Below are 15,019 nucleotides of genomic sequence, written 5' to 3' on the forward strand. Positions count from 1 at the left end.
TTAGCTAAGGTTGCAAAGCCGCCCCCTCGCTTCAAAAATTGCAGGACAATCACTGCCGCTACAAAAGATTGCTTTTTAAATAATCTTCCTCATCAGTATCATCTCCTCAACATCCCAGATAGTATAGAAGAACTCGATGTTGCAAAAGAAACTATTGACTCTCTCTTTTCCAGTACTTTAGACACAGTTGCTCCTCTGCGCTTAAAGAAGATTAAAGAAAATAGTCCAACGCCGTGGTACAACGAGCACACCCGTGCCCTTAAAACAGCAGCCAGAAAAATGGAGAGCAGCTGGAAGAAAACAAAATTAGAGGTATTTCGTAATTCGTGGAAAGAGCACATGATCACATACAGAAAGGCCGTAAAAACGGCTAGATCTGCTTATTTCTCAACTCTCTTGGAAGAAAACAAACACAACCCAAGGTATTTATTCGATACAGTGGCTAAATTAACCAAAAATAAAGCTTCAACTTCTGATGATTGTAAACAGCACAGCAGTAATGACTTTATGAACTTCTTCACATGTAAGATTGATAATATTAGGAAAAAATGTTTAACCATGCAGCCGTCTATTACAGTATCACATCAGACAGAGTATTGTAGTGTCACTGAGGAAAAATTACACTCATTCACTGCTATAGGAGAAGAAGAATTGGCTAAACTCGTTAAATCATCAAAATCAACAACATGTATGTTCGACCCTATACCGACTAGGCTATTAAAAGAGATGCTACCAGAGGTCATTGATCCTCTTCTTAATATCATTAATTCATCTTTGTCATTAGGATATGTACCGAAAACTTTTAAGTTGGCTATTATTAAACCACTTATTAAAAAAACGCAACTTGAATCCTACAGAATTAGTCAATTATAGACCAATCTCAAATCTACCCTTTCTGTCAAAAATACTTGAAAAGGCAGTGTCTTCACAATTATGTTCCTTTTTAGAAAGAAATGGTGTCTGTGAGGATTTCCAGTCAGGATTTAGACCGTATCATAGCACTGAGACTGCTCTCATCAGAGTTACAAATTATTTACTCTTATCACCGATCGTGGCTGTATCTCTCTATTAGTGTTACTCGATCTTAGCACTGCATTTGATACTATCGAACACAACATTCTTTTGAATAGACTCGAAAATTATGTAGGTATTAGTGGAATTGCTTTATCATGGTTTAAATCATACCTATGCGACCGTTATCAGTTTGTAGCAGTAAATGAAGAGATGTCACACCGATCGCAAGTTCAGTATGGAGTACCACAAGGCTCAGTGCTAGGACCGCTACTCTTCACCCTGTACATGCTACCACTGGGAGATATCATTAGGAAGCATGGCGTTAGTTTTCATTATGCTGACGATACTCAGCTCTATATTTCTTCACGCCCTGAAGAAACTTACCAATTCACAAGATTAACGGAATGCATAGCTGATATAAAACATTGGATGACCGGTAATTTCCTGCAACTCAATTCAGAAAAAACTTAATTTTTAATTATTGGACAAAAAAGCTCCACAAGTAGTAACCTAGAATACTGTCTAACACTTGATGGCTGCTCTGTCAAGTCCTCGTCGTCAGTGAGGAACCTGGGTGTGCTCTTTGATACCAATCTTTCGTTTGAAAGCCACGTTTCTAGCATCTGTAAAACTGCATTCTACCATCTTAAAAATATATCTAAATTACGGCACATGCTCTCAATGCAAAATGCTGAACAGTTAGTTCATGCGTTCATGACCTCAAGGCTAGATTATTGTAATGCTCTACTGAGTGGTTGCCCTGCTCGCTTAATAAATAAACTCCAGCTGGTCCAAAACGCAGCAGCTCGAGTTCTTACTAGAACCAGGAAGTATGACCATATTAGCCCAGTTCTGTCAACACTGCACTGGCTGCCTATTAAACATCGCATACATTTTAAAATCTTGCTTATTACTTACAAAGCACTAAATGGTTTACTTGAGCGAGCTCTTAACATATTATACTCCATCACGTCTACTGCGGTCTCAAAATTCTGTCCAGTTGATAATACCAAGAATATCCAAATCAACTGCAGGCGGTCGATCCTTTTCCTATTTAGCTCCGAAACTCTGGAACAGTCTTCCTAACATTGTTCGGGAAGCAGACACACTCTTGTCAGTTTAAATCTAGACTAAAAACACATCTCTTTACTGTGGCATACACATAAAACACTTTTTCAATGAAATGATTGTTAGGCTGCATTAACTAGGTCAGCCGGAACTGGGAACACTTCCCATAACACCTGATGTACTCGTTACATCATCAGAAGAATGGCATCTACGCTAATGATAGTCTCTCTGTTTTATCCCGAGGTTTACTGCAGTCAGCCGGATCCGGGCCGGATCCAGATCAGATGGTGGACCTGCGCCCAGAGAAGACCAACACAGGACCCTGAAGTGTCTGCAGAGACTGTGATTAGACTCCCCCTGCAACTGCCTCGTCGACACGGCATCTCAATAAACCCGTCTCCGGCGTGTTGACTCAGATTGTTCGATTATTACAATTAAATAATACTTAAATCGATATGTCATCCTCAATAAACCCGTCTCCAGCGTGTTGCCTCCGATCATTCAAATATTGCACTTTAATAATTATTTTAATCAACATCATCCTCAATAAACCCGTCTCCAGCATGTTGCCCCCGGTCCCTCAAATATTCCGATCTATTATGACCTCTGAGCTGTAAAGCTGCCAGAATAATAATAACAATAATAATAATAATAATAATAATAATAATAATAATAATACGCTGTTTGTTAATTGGCCAGAGGAGAACTGGCACGCCGACTGAGCCTGGTTTCTCCCAAGGTCTATTTTTCTCCATTAGGTCACCTAATGGGGTTTTGGTTTCCTTGCCACTGTTGCCTCTGGCTTGGCGTGCTCAGTTGGGGACACTAAATTTTTCAACTAAACATCGAAATAAATCTAATTAATAAACTAAATTAACCATTTAAACTAAATTACTGATCTAATTATTGATCTAAAGCCCACACTGTCACTGTATGATAATTGAAATGAGTTGATGACATCAGCGTTTTTTCCAGAATGGCTATACAGCTGAATAAAATTATGCTGTATTATTTTCCTGTTTAACACTGTAACGCTGCTTTGAAACAATCTACATTGTTAAAAGCGCTATATAAATAAAGTTGACTTGACTTGACATTGACGAGCGCTTTTGCACCACTGAGACTGATCAGGCTACGGTAAATAGATTAGAGTTATGCCTCAGGTGGGCTGCGCGGGCCATTGGTCTGGGCTGACGGAAGGATATAGGCTGCGTAATTTTACTATATTTAGTCTTCATAAAGCCTATATTTACGTAGCAACGGGCCAGCCCACATTGTCCAGCGGCCCACCGGGAAAACGCCCGGTGTGCCAGATGGCCAGTCCGCCCCTATAGAGTAGTATTGCATCCTTCATATCTCCCAAGAGTCTTGAGTTTTATCAGATTTGTAAAAGACAGATACGTTGTACCAATTCTTTCCGAAAACAGTGGGCGGAGCTAAAGAGACAAGCACACACGCACACACGCACACACACACACACTCATTCACTTTTAATCGACCAATAGTTTTTAAAATGGATACTGGATTAAAAAAAACATAATTAAAACAGTGCTGAACTTTGAAAATGTGCTAAATTAAAAACATATAAATATGAATATTAAAATGAGAAGTTCTAACATAAATTCTTCAGAAAATAATTTAAACATTAAAATATTAAAGGTCAAATTTGTTTCTTAACCTAGAAACATGCATGCACATATCATAGGTAACACTATGCAAGTCCCTATGCAACAAGGATGTATTAGCTTACATGAACTATAAGCTTTTTGCATACATTTTTACAGCATGTATTAATATGAGCAATATTGTACCTTGATCATTCATGTGCATAGTGATAGTGCATTAACCAAGGTTACCAGATAAAAAAAATTATGTTAAAACAATTTAATGTTAAAATTAACATACTAACGATGAACAATACTTCCACAGCATTTATTAACCTTAGTCAATGTTACAAATGGAATCTTATTGTAGTGTCACCATTTCATACAAATCCAAAGAGTCTGCTTTTTTAAAGGCGATTATCTAATAAAAAACGAATGCGTTTCTGCTTTGTTTATGTTTCTGTCGGCAGCATGATGATACAATTTACTTTCTCACATCACTAATTTTATATATGCAACATTTGGGTCGAACTTGCGTGTTTTTATCACATTGTTTTAACTGCTTGAGGTACTGCTATTAGCGTCCTCTCAGCCTCGTCGACAAACATACACACGGCTGTTCTTTACCTGTTAATGCAGGATCTAGTCAAGAAATGAATTACTTTATAATGATTTGGCAACAAGTACTGTAGTGTTCTGTATTCATACCGTTTCGCTGGCGTGTTTTAAACATCTGATGTTATCAGCGCTATCTGTGCAGTGTGTGCTCTCCGAGTCCGTTCAGCGCGCAGCCTCACGTGGTAATGTAAACAACACACGTGAGTTTTTTTTCTCGCCTCTAGAGGCCGCTCTCGTGCTATATCATGCCAACAGACCCTTCTCAGAGCTCTTGTACTGTGTAATAACAGCGCATCCGTCTCAGCCGCTCCAGCAACGGACGCAACACAGGAAAACTATCGGTGAGGATTTTTGCCGATAACTGATTGTTCCACCAATCAACTATCGGTGCTGATTAATCCTCTAATGCACATTATATGCACTTACGTGCCGATAGCCAAAAAAAAAGCAGACATTTGATACAGTTTCACTCACCGCCTGCGGTTTTGACTTTTAACCGGGAACAAACTGAACTTGCACTTGCAGAACTCTGTTGCTGCTCCGGAAAAACAAACTGCATCCACTGTTTCCTTAATACTCATCTGGGAGAAGTGCCCATACAAGGAATTCCGCAATTTATTAAGTCATACAGGACCATACTTGGAAAAAAAGTGTATTTGGCAAAGACATACTCAGTCATACTTTTTTTTGGCCATGTTTAGCATGAAAATCCAATTCTTTAACAGTGTAAATAAGTTAGAATGCATGAAATAGCATTAGACGCCCCCTTACAACTTTTATGATACATGACACAAACCCAGACCACATTGAATTATTCTGGAAAACAACATCTCCCTGAATTAACAATGCCATGGGGGTTTCTGAATGATACGACAATACATTTTTGGGTGAACTGTCAGCTTGTCAAAAACAAGTTATAAATAGTTATAGAGATATATATAGTCCAGTGGGAATATTTTGAAGTAGACCTAAAACCATTAATCATCTTCTTGGCAGACCACAGCACAGCAATGATGTTTATTCCACATTGAGTTTTAAAAAATGTTCTTCTGTAACAAGCTTGAGCATTTAAAGCGGCGCTTGGAATAAACAGAACGATAACGTCCGCTGGTGTGGACGCTAATATAGTAATCTTTATAGCTATCGTTCTTGGTGTGAATTGGCCTTTACAGTAAAAGACATTTATAATGTTAAAAAAGATTTCTATTCCAAATAAATGTACTTTTCAACTTTCTATTAATCAAAAAAAATGTACCACAAAAACTGTAATGGTGCAGCAAGCGGTTTCTGAGAACCGCTGTTAAAAAACACCCAAACAAACAATTTAGTTAAAGGGATAGTTCACCCAAAAATTAAAATTAGCCCATGATTTACTCACCCTCAAGTCATCCTAGCTCTATATGACATTCTTCTTTCAGACGAATACAATCGGTCATATTAAAAAAAGTCCTGGCTCTTCCAAGTTTTATAATGGCAGTGAAAGGATATTTCTGTTCTGTTCAGTCCATAAAAGTGCATCTATCCATCATATAACTGCCCCACACGGCTCCGGGGGGTTAATAAAGGCCTTCTGAAGCGAAGCGATGTGTTTGTGTAAGAACTTCCGCCAACTGTCGTAGGTGCGTTCACGAGAGACTGGCGTTCCAGCGTATGACGTAGGACGCTCCGGTGAGAATATGCTAGTTCTTGCGAGAACCAAGTTTTGTTTTGCTCTATCCTCTGCGCTTCCGCGTTCGTCACTAAAACTTACACTACGCCTGCGTCCTCTCATACGCTGGAACAACAGTTAAAGACAGTTAGCGGAAGTGAGAGATTACAGTTTTAAAGTTTTAATTAAAGTATTTAAATACGCATCACTTTCGCTCATATATATACTGTATATGTCATATACACCTAGGATGACACAAAGGACATGCTAATTTTCATTTTTGGGTGAACTATCCCTTTAATATTTGCTAGATCTCTGTTCTGTGTGTGTAAATAGGAGAAAAAACAAAGTGGATCGTACTCAATTGTAGCCAATCAGCAGTAGGGGGCGTGTCCACTCATGATGGGCGAGGAGATAGAGATTTGAAGAAAGACTGTAGAAAGAGAGATGGCTGAGATATTATCAGAGGAAAGGGTCAGTGGAATATAATTGGAAAAAGAAGGGTTACGATCAGGCAAGAGCTTTAGAATTAACACCAATATTGGAGAAGCTTTCAACTGCTGGAGAGACGTTAAAGAACGGGAAGGCCTGAGAACAGTCGCCGAAGTTGTGTTGTTTCTGCTCGGATATGCAAGTAACATTGGTTTTGCTATGTTTCACAGAATCAAGACATGCTGTTTCTGAATCACAGCTGACACTTGTCTGATTTAACATTGATAACAAGAAATGTTTCTTGAGCAAATCAGCATATTAGAATGATTTCTGAAGGATCATGTGACACTGAAGACTGGAGTAATGATGCTGAAAATTCAGCTTTGATCACAGGAATTAATTACAATTTAAAATATATTCAAACAGAAAAGTTATTTTAAAATTGTAATAATATTTCACAATCATACCGACCCCAAACATTTTCTAAAGATCCATATCATATCCTATTTTCGTAACAGCGGTTGGGAACACGATCAAATCAAATGATTGATCAAATAGAAACTAATATCCCAGAGAGTCATGCAATAAAAATATCTTACCATAGCTGAGGATAACATGCCTCTGAAGCTCCTGCGCATCTGGGGTTTTTAGAGTAAACGTGACATTGACCGCTGGATTCTGGGTTACGTAGCTGCTTTTTATGTAGTACAGCCCTCCATCTGATGCAGACGAGACCTCCTGGTGGTCAGTGAGATTCTGACCCGCCGACCCCAGCCACATCATCTCCGGCCTCGGGTAGCCCTCTATCTCATACTGGACCGTCACATCGGAGGATTTGAGATGGATGCTTAACCTCGGCTCGGAATAGAAGGCTTGAAGACACAAAACAAACACACAGCGATTTACCAAATCAAATACATTCACTCACATCTTAGTATTAGAAGTCAAAATCAATTTGACTTGATACATGCATTAGTACAGAATACAGAATTTCAATGCAAATTGAAATATTACATGCTCACACTGAAAAAGAAACTCCTGTCATTATTTACATTATTCACCCTCATCAGTTCCAATTTCTTATTCTGTGTTGCACCTAAAACATTACAGCATAAGGGTTTGGAACGACATGAGGATGAGTAAATAATTACAGAACTATTGCTTTAATTTGAACGGTGACTAGTGTTTGGCAGAGATATTAGTTAAACGGTGCACTATGTAACCTTTTTTGTTCAAAATTAACACAATTTGATTAAGTCAATAGTCGTCACTGCAGCTGCCGTTGGAAGCTCTGGTTGCTATAGAAACAGGCAGTGTTCTGCGTTTAGGATTGCGCATGCACACTAGCTTTGTCCAGGCTGAAAAATTCAGGTTTTTTGTCATGATTTGAGTGTTTAGAAACAAATTTATGAAACAGTTGTTCATTGGTGATTTCAAATATGAAATTTAAAGAGCACCTATCATGGCATTTAAAATGTTCCAAATATTGTTTTAGAAGTCCCCAACAACAGTTTTGCATGCATGCAATGACAAAAAAGACTTTAGTTTTCTTATAATATGCATTTATTTTTACCTGTTTTGACAGCGATTCTCAAATGATTCCTTTAGTGATTCACTTTTCAAAACCCCGCCTTTACGTGACGCTAATCTGCGGTGATTGGTCCGATGACCCAGTCAGTTGTGATTGGTATAGTCTGTGCAGATATTCTCGGAAACTGAACGCCCATCAAAGTCTTATAGTGACAGTAATTTGTTAATATGTGTCAGGAGTTATGAATATGAAAACCGCGTCTGTACTGTTTGATTGTAATATGAGCCTCAGCTGATCTCATTCATAAAAAAACTCCTCTATTCTCCTCACGAAGACTCGCGACAAATCAACATCCCTCAGGGCTTTTAGTTCAAAAGTGTGCAGATGAGGAGACATATTGATAGATTTTCATATGTCTGTGTCAAATTTCTAAACAGAGGAGTATTTTTTATTCAATACTTCCTCAAAATGGGCAGTTATAGCCTAATCATGAGCGATTGAGTCTCTTATGTGTTGTTTTCAATTCATACTGGCAGCCGGAGGGCGCTCTGTGCACATGTAGTCCATATATGGTACAGACAGACGAAGAAGAACCATGTGCCATAATAGTCCATAATAAAAGCTTCCTGAGATCGCGAAACATACATTTGACGACTAATAAACACACAATCGCGACGATGTATGGTTTGTCTTCAAGCCACTTAGTCTTCAAATGCTCATCCTTGGGCAGATGAAAGAAGTTTGCTTTTGAGTGGCACTTCAGAACACAGGGTTTCGTCGCCATGATGTTTTCTAGTTTTCACTGGCGTCTTGGAGCGCAATAAGTGGGCGTATCGTATTCAAATAACTTGACAAGTTGACGTCATCTAGTCAGAGAAAAAGCTTCGGTCTTCTAACGATTCTTAAAAATGACTCCGAGTCGACTCTTACTTTTGAAAGAAAATAACTATATATACGGTGCACTGTCATATTTCAAGCTATCACAGGATGTTTTTGTTCACTTAGATCTATGTTACACACTACATGAAAGGTAAATTTCAAAATTCCATGATAGGTGCTCTTTAACTACAATCTTGCTGAATAGTTTGAGAATTTGATGTTTCCCCATTCAAAGAGATAGGAGCTGCATTTGCATGCCTGAGAGGCGTTTCAAAGATGGCCACCGAGTGAAATGACTCGTCTTAAAGGGACTTTGATAGAATTAATAACGAACTACAAAAATGCACAACTAAAATCACTAAAACTTTAACCACACTTAAAATGAAAACAAAATATAAAAAATAAAAACGAATTGAAAATATTAAAAGACACTAAAATAACACTGCCGTTTGGCATACCTGCGTAGACCAGCTGTAGCACTCCTTTGCCATTTCCCTTGTTGTTGCTCACTGTGCACAGGTATTTCCCTGCATCCTTCAGTCCAAAATTTGCTATAGTCAGAGATGCATTTCCTTTAGCAAGTTCCTCCGGGTTTATCTTTGTACGGTTGAAATAATCGGAGCTTTGTCGATCGAGCTGGTCCTTCTGGTAGTAGAAGCTGTGAACCACTCGTGCATCATCGCCCCGTTGCCAAGTGATCACCAGATCATTGATGTTTAAGTCCGGCTCGAATTCACAGGGAAGAAAAGCCGTTTCTCCACGGACTGCGAGGACTGGACCAGATGGCACTGAGACGGTAAAGGAGTCTAGCAATGAGAAAGATTATATTCAGAGAGGATGTTTAGATAACCTAGTATATTTACCTCAAAGCATGTTTACTTATACTTTGCAAGAGAAAATGATTTCTAAACTTTCCAGTTAAAAGATCTAGAAATTCAAGATAAATTTACACGAGAAGCAACATTGCATAAGACTTGTTTTCATAGATTTCATCTTTAATATGATGGCCAATCTTTAAAACACTTGTAGATATAATCTTGAAAAGATACAATCTTGAAAAGTCTTAAAATCTTATGCAACGTTGCTTCTCAAGTAAATGATCTCATATTTATATTTAAGAAGAAAAAAAAAAACAAGTAGAAAAACAGTAAAGGCACTGGTAAATTTCTGCCAGAACATTATCTGTTAAGTTTAATTTACAGACATTTAATTTAACCCTAAAACACAAATGCAATGCGTAAATCAAAATAAGGGTAAAACACCTGTGAAAAATCAATATGGAAAATTCTTCCATATTAACACAGCACATTGATAAAAAAATATTATTTTGCCGTATGATGCAATACTGTAATCGGCTTAAGTCAAGTCCCCTTTATTTGTATAGCGCTTTATACAATACAGATGGTTTTCAGCAGCTTTGCAGTGATAAAGAGTGATCAGTCGAAGCTGGCCATAGAGTCGTAAGAAAACATACCGCGCATAACTATAGAACAAAATATATTTATTTAACTAGACAAGGACTAGGATTTGTTGTCTGGGGTGACAGGAAGGGGAGCTTCTATGATATTAGACCACGTAGCCTATAATAAAAGACAATGAATTTCAATCCTGAACCAAACATATTTTTATTCAAAGATCAACAGTCTGTCATTAGTCTTCTTTAGTTTGCAACAAAAAAACAACATTAAAATCATGAACTCAAATGTCATTGTGAAAAGAAAAACAATTTTTTTAGTAGGCTACACAGTGCCGCGAACACTCAATCACTCCTTTATGCCTCCTCGCGGCTGCAGCAACTTGCGCTCTCTTCATCAAGGCTTAAAGCAAAAAGGGGACAAAAAACACTGGATGTTCAACAGGTGCCCAGTTTTGGAGAAATCGAACCATTTCTCAAGGTATTGCTCATAGAAACTCATGAATTATCTCTTGAGCCTATCAACCCTAAGATCAACAGAGGAGAGGAGGACACGGTCAACTTTTGCTCCGGAAAAAGCATATTTTTTGCGCTGCTGCAGTTTGGTTCGGAGGCCGTTCATCAGCGCATACACTTCAACACAGGTGAGACTGTCACTCTCAAGACTCAGCACAGCACCAGTGAACATCTTTAAAGTATTTTGCAAGAAGAAGAGAGTGACCTCCAACTCGCTGCATTCATCTTCCTCTCCATGCTCGTTACCCCGGAGCTCATCCCAGAGGACACGGGGGCACTCCTCCTCTCCCAGCGACAAGAAGTAGCTCCGCACAGCTGGCCAGGTGTTGATAAGTCTGTCAATTGCATGGAGCAGGCTCGACCATCGTGTCGGGACGTGGCGCAGCAATGTATGGTACTCCATGTCAACAAATTCCAACATTTCTTTGATGGTGGAAACTCTCTTGGCAGAACAGCTGAAATGGTTTAATGATTTTATTAAAATAGTCTCCACATCTGTTTCCAGTGCCTTGCTGGCACGTTTAACGGCATTGTGTATAATGTGAGCAGCGGCAGGGCAGTTCGCGGGCAAGATCTTGCTGTTGATCTTTTATAGATTTTGGTAAATGGAGTGTTTTCTGCCGTAATTCACTGCCGCATTGTCAGCCGAGTATGCTGAGATGTTATGGATGCTGAGTTTGTGTTCCTTTAATTTATTCAGTAAGGTGTCAGTGACAGCATATGTGCTCTAGGCTGCCTGTTCAAAGAAATCAAGAACAGTACTGACAGTGTCTTCACTTTTATCTTTTTACACATTCATTTCCCACATAAAATTGAATGAGAAAAAAAAAAAAAAAAAAAACCCCAGCAATAACAGACTAGCATGTTGACTATTTGAACATAAATTTAGCTCTCCTTTCTTTCTGGCCGGCAAATTTCTCAATGACTCAGTAGTGTCATGACGTTTGCATTGTTCAGTTAGATATTTGAGTTCTCTTACCCCTGTTGTTGTTCACAAAACTTCAGTACCGACACTTTGAAATAAAAGACAGGGAAAGCAATAAAGAGCATTGCTAACAACACATCCAGCCAGCCACCTACGCTTCTCATAACAAGCGCGTGAAGCTCAGAGTGCAGCTGCGTCCTGTCACTGGCCTGCTGCTGGATTTGTAAATCGCGATGGTCCGGTTCGGGATCTTCCAACGAACGCCTTGTGAAAGAATTTGGTTTAACTGCTGCCATCTCTACGAAACTGATCATCATAACAAGGTTTTGGCGGAGTCGGAGTGACTGTGTCGCCCGCGCACTTCCGCTTTAGTGGCCAAGAGGGAAAGTTGAATGACAGGTGACGAGAACCAATCAGATTGGATAAAATAACACGCATCCAATTCTGATTCGCCAGAGACGCAGCGACCTGTGTCCGGAGGAAGATCTTTAAAAACCAATTAGAGACCAGCTTCAGGTCACATGCTGCCCGTAGATTTTTGGACTCAGATAGACGTCCAATTGTCCGGCGTCCCTCGTGCATGAAACCGCATGAAACATATTAAAGAACATATTAGTTAACCGATCAAAGACAGTTTTTATGCTGAGGCTCTTACTAACAGCCGGCACGTTGTATGAGTAAACTATTTTATTTTTATTTCATTTTTATATCATTTTTGTATACATGTATATTTCTGGAATTTTGATGGGGGCGGCACCCCAGCGCCCTCTATTGACAAGCCGCCACTGGTTTAGCTATAGCCGAATCAGAGTACAGTTTTGGTGTTAACTTCATCGCACAGTCAAGCGATCTGTATGATTGTTGTTGGGCCACACAGTGGAACACGGAGGTCAGCTCAGCAGCAGCTATTTTATTATACATGGAATCATCCTGCTTCTTAAAGAAGGACGAGACCAACATGTTGGTCTGTACCAAGGGGTCACCAACATGGTGCCCGCGGGCACCAGGTCGCCCGCGAGGCCCACATGAGTCGCCCGCGGCCCTGTTCTAAAAATAGCTCACCATGGCCCCACTTACCAGTGAGCTGCATCAATGTTTTTTTTTTTTTTGCTAATCTTTTTTAAATCACACTTGCATTGGTCTAAATTTGAAAATGACAATATAAAATAAAAATAAAAAAACTTTAAATATTGTTTCATTAGATTAGAGCAAGCTGGTCTCCACGGCAACCGTTGCCATGGCGTGGAGACTAGCTAGCGGGCGCATTGCAGGTGAGATGATTTACCCCCGAATAAATGGCAGAAAAAAGAAAGAAAACATATAGTTTTCACAGTGAATGGGAGGAAGAGTTCTTTTTTACCACGGTGAAAGATTCCTGCGTGTGTCTCATTTGCGGGGCGACTGTGGCGACGGCAAAGCGGCACAATGTGGAGAGACATTTCCGAACGTGTCACGCAAACTACCATGCTAACTACCCGCCGGGCAGCGCACTACGAGTGGAAAAAGCCTGCGAGTTAAAGGCAGGTTTGTGCAAACAGCAGTCTTTTTTCACGAGACCGGTGAAAAACTCCCACAAAGTAACCGAAGCCTCATTTAGAGCTACACATTTCTTGATTAAGAAAAAGAAGGCATTTTCAGACGGCATTTTCAGAACACGCCTTACTGATGCACATCTGCAAGACTCACTCAGAGTTGCAGTAAGTTACACCCCAGATTACAATACACTGGTGAACAGCATGCAATGCCAGGCTTCCCACTAACAGACAAAGAAACTGATAACAGATGTTCTCAGTGGCAACATGGCAGTTGAATTCAGATATTGAAAAATCGTTAAAAATGCTGAAGATTTGGTGATAAGTTCAGGGAAATCTGAAAGTTGATTTTTGTATGTTATTTGAATGTATGTAACATGTAATTGATAATCTGTACAAACATGGTGCAACGTAGTGCATGATTTGTTATAAAATTGTTAGTGGCTAGTGAAAAGGTTGTAGAAGTGATCATTTGAAAATGTAAATACTTGCAGAGATTTATAGAAATAAAGTGTTGCATATTGATATTTATCTGTTTCTTGTTAAATCATTGTTGATAAATATTCTGAGAAATCATTAACTTGATCAGTGTAGATGAAAATCATTAATTATTAATAATGACATGTAATTAAAGGTAAATTGAGCAAATTTGCCATTTCAGAAATGTGTATATAAAACTGGTAGCCCTTCGCATTTATCGGTACCCAAGAAGTAGCCCTCAGATGCAAAAAGGTTGGTGACCCCTGGTCTGTACTATCGCGGTGTTGGTACAGTGTAGTTTGCTGCTAGAATGCAGCCTAACATCTGCCTCCCTTCCGTGAGAAACACCAAACTCTTTCCTACACACTTTGCAGAACACTTTACTTTCATCACTTAAGGCTGTGGCAATCCATGGATATTTCCCCACCCACTCCTCCCGGCACCTGCAGAGGCGTTTTTGCTTTTTAGCAGCGTGTTGGGGTTCTTTGTTGGGGTACACCAGCCAGGCCAACGGAATTAATGAAAATTAGCTTATCAATGAATATCTAAATTTGAGCCTAGCCGCCAACGGTATTTGAACTTAGAAAAAAAATGCTGCAGCCAATCAGCAGCCGGCGGGGGCTGGTTGCAGGACGACTCAATCAGAAAATAACTACTCAAGGTTTTGCTTTAGTATAATTTTCGGGACAATTAGGGCCAGATTCGGGATTTGGGACAACAGTTTAGATTTCGGGACTGTCCCAAATTTTTCAGGACGTCTGGTCACCCTGGCCGTGCATTTCACAACTAGGCCTTCAGTGGTATCCTACCTGAATTAATTCACCTCTTAATAAAATCATCATGACGCCACGGCTATAGAAACCATTAATATTACACAGAATCGCAGTAGAACAGGGCGATGCGTCTCTCATGAAGAAACAATGAATTATTCAATTATTAAATCATTTAAGAATTATTAATGCAGGAAACCCAATTGACACAATTCAACAAGTCTCCTTTCACTGCGGCCACAGTTGCGCCACATACATAATATCTAACAGATGCATCGATCCGCTCCGGGTTTTACGTGCATTTTTGTAGTCAGCTACCTTTTAAGTTCTCAAGAATTGTGAGTTTTTTGTGCAAATTCTAGAGGAAAGAAAACGCAACAGCATAAATGGTTCTTGAAAAATCTTACCAACAGTATGACAAATTTATTTCAGGTGAGGTTCAAAGTTAATACAAAGTTTTTCATGACCAAGACCGATCTCGAGTACTACTGTCACAGACACGTCAGGTTCCACCCTTCACCAATCACAGCGCACTCCATCCCCAGAGTACTGATCACTATCACCTGCACCTCATCATGGCACTCATCA

General features: G+C 39.5%; 1 protein-coding gene across 1 annotated transcript in view; it reads right to left on the bottom strand.

Moving 5' to 3' along the window:
• LOC307142444 (uncharacterized protein) overlaps positions 1 to 15,019 on the bottom strand; it is a 120,513-nt gene that overhangs the window by 69,131 nt on the left and 36,363 nt on the right. The window contains exons 2-3 of the mRNA XM_079843322.1: positions 9,253 to 9,600; positions 6,984 to 7,256 (exon numbers count right to left, since the gene is read on the bottom strand). Coding sequence (XP_079699448.1) covers positions 6,984 to 7,256; positions 9,253 to 9,600 — 621 coding nt within the window. The remainder of the gene's footprint in view (positions 1 to 6,983; positions 7,257 to 9,252; positions 9,601 to 15,019) is intronic.

The sequence above is a fragment of the Gobio gobio genome (genome assembly GCF_949357685.1).
Source record: "Gobio gobio genome assembly, chromosome: 18".
NCBI classification, from domain to species: Eukaryota; Metazoa; Chordata; class Actinopteri; order Cypriniformes; family Gobionidae; genus Gobio; species Gobio gobio.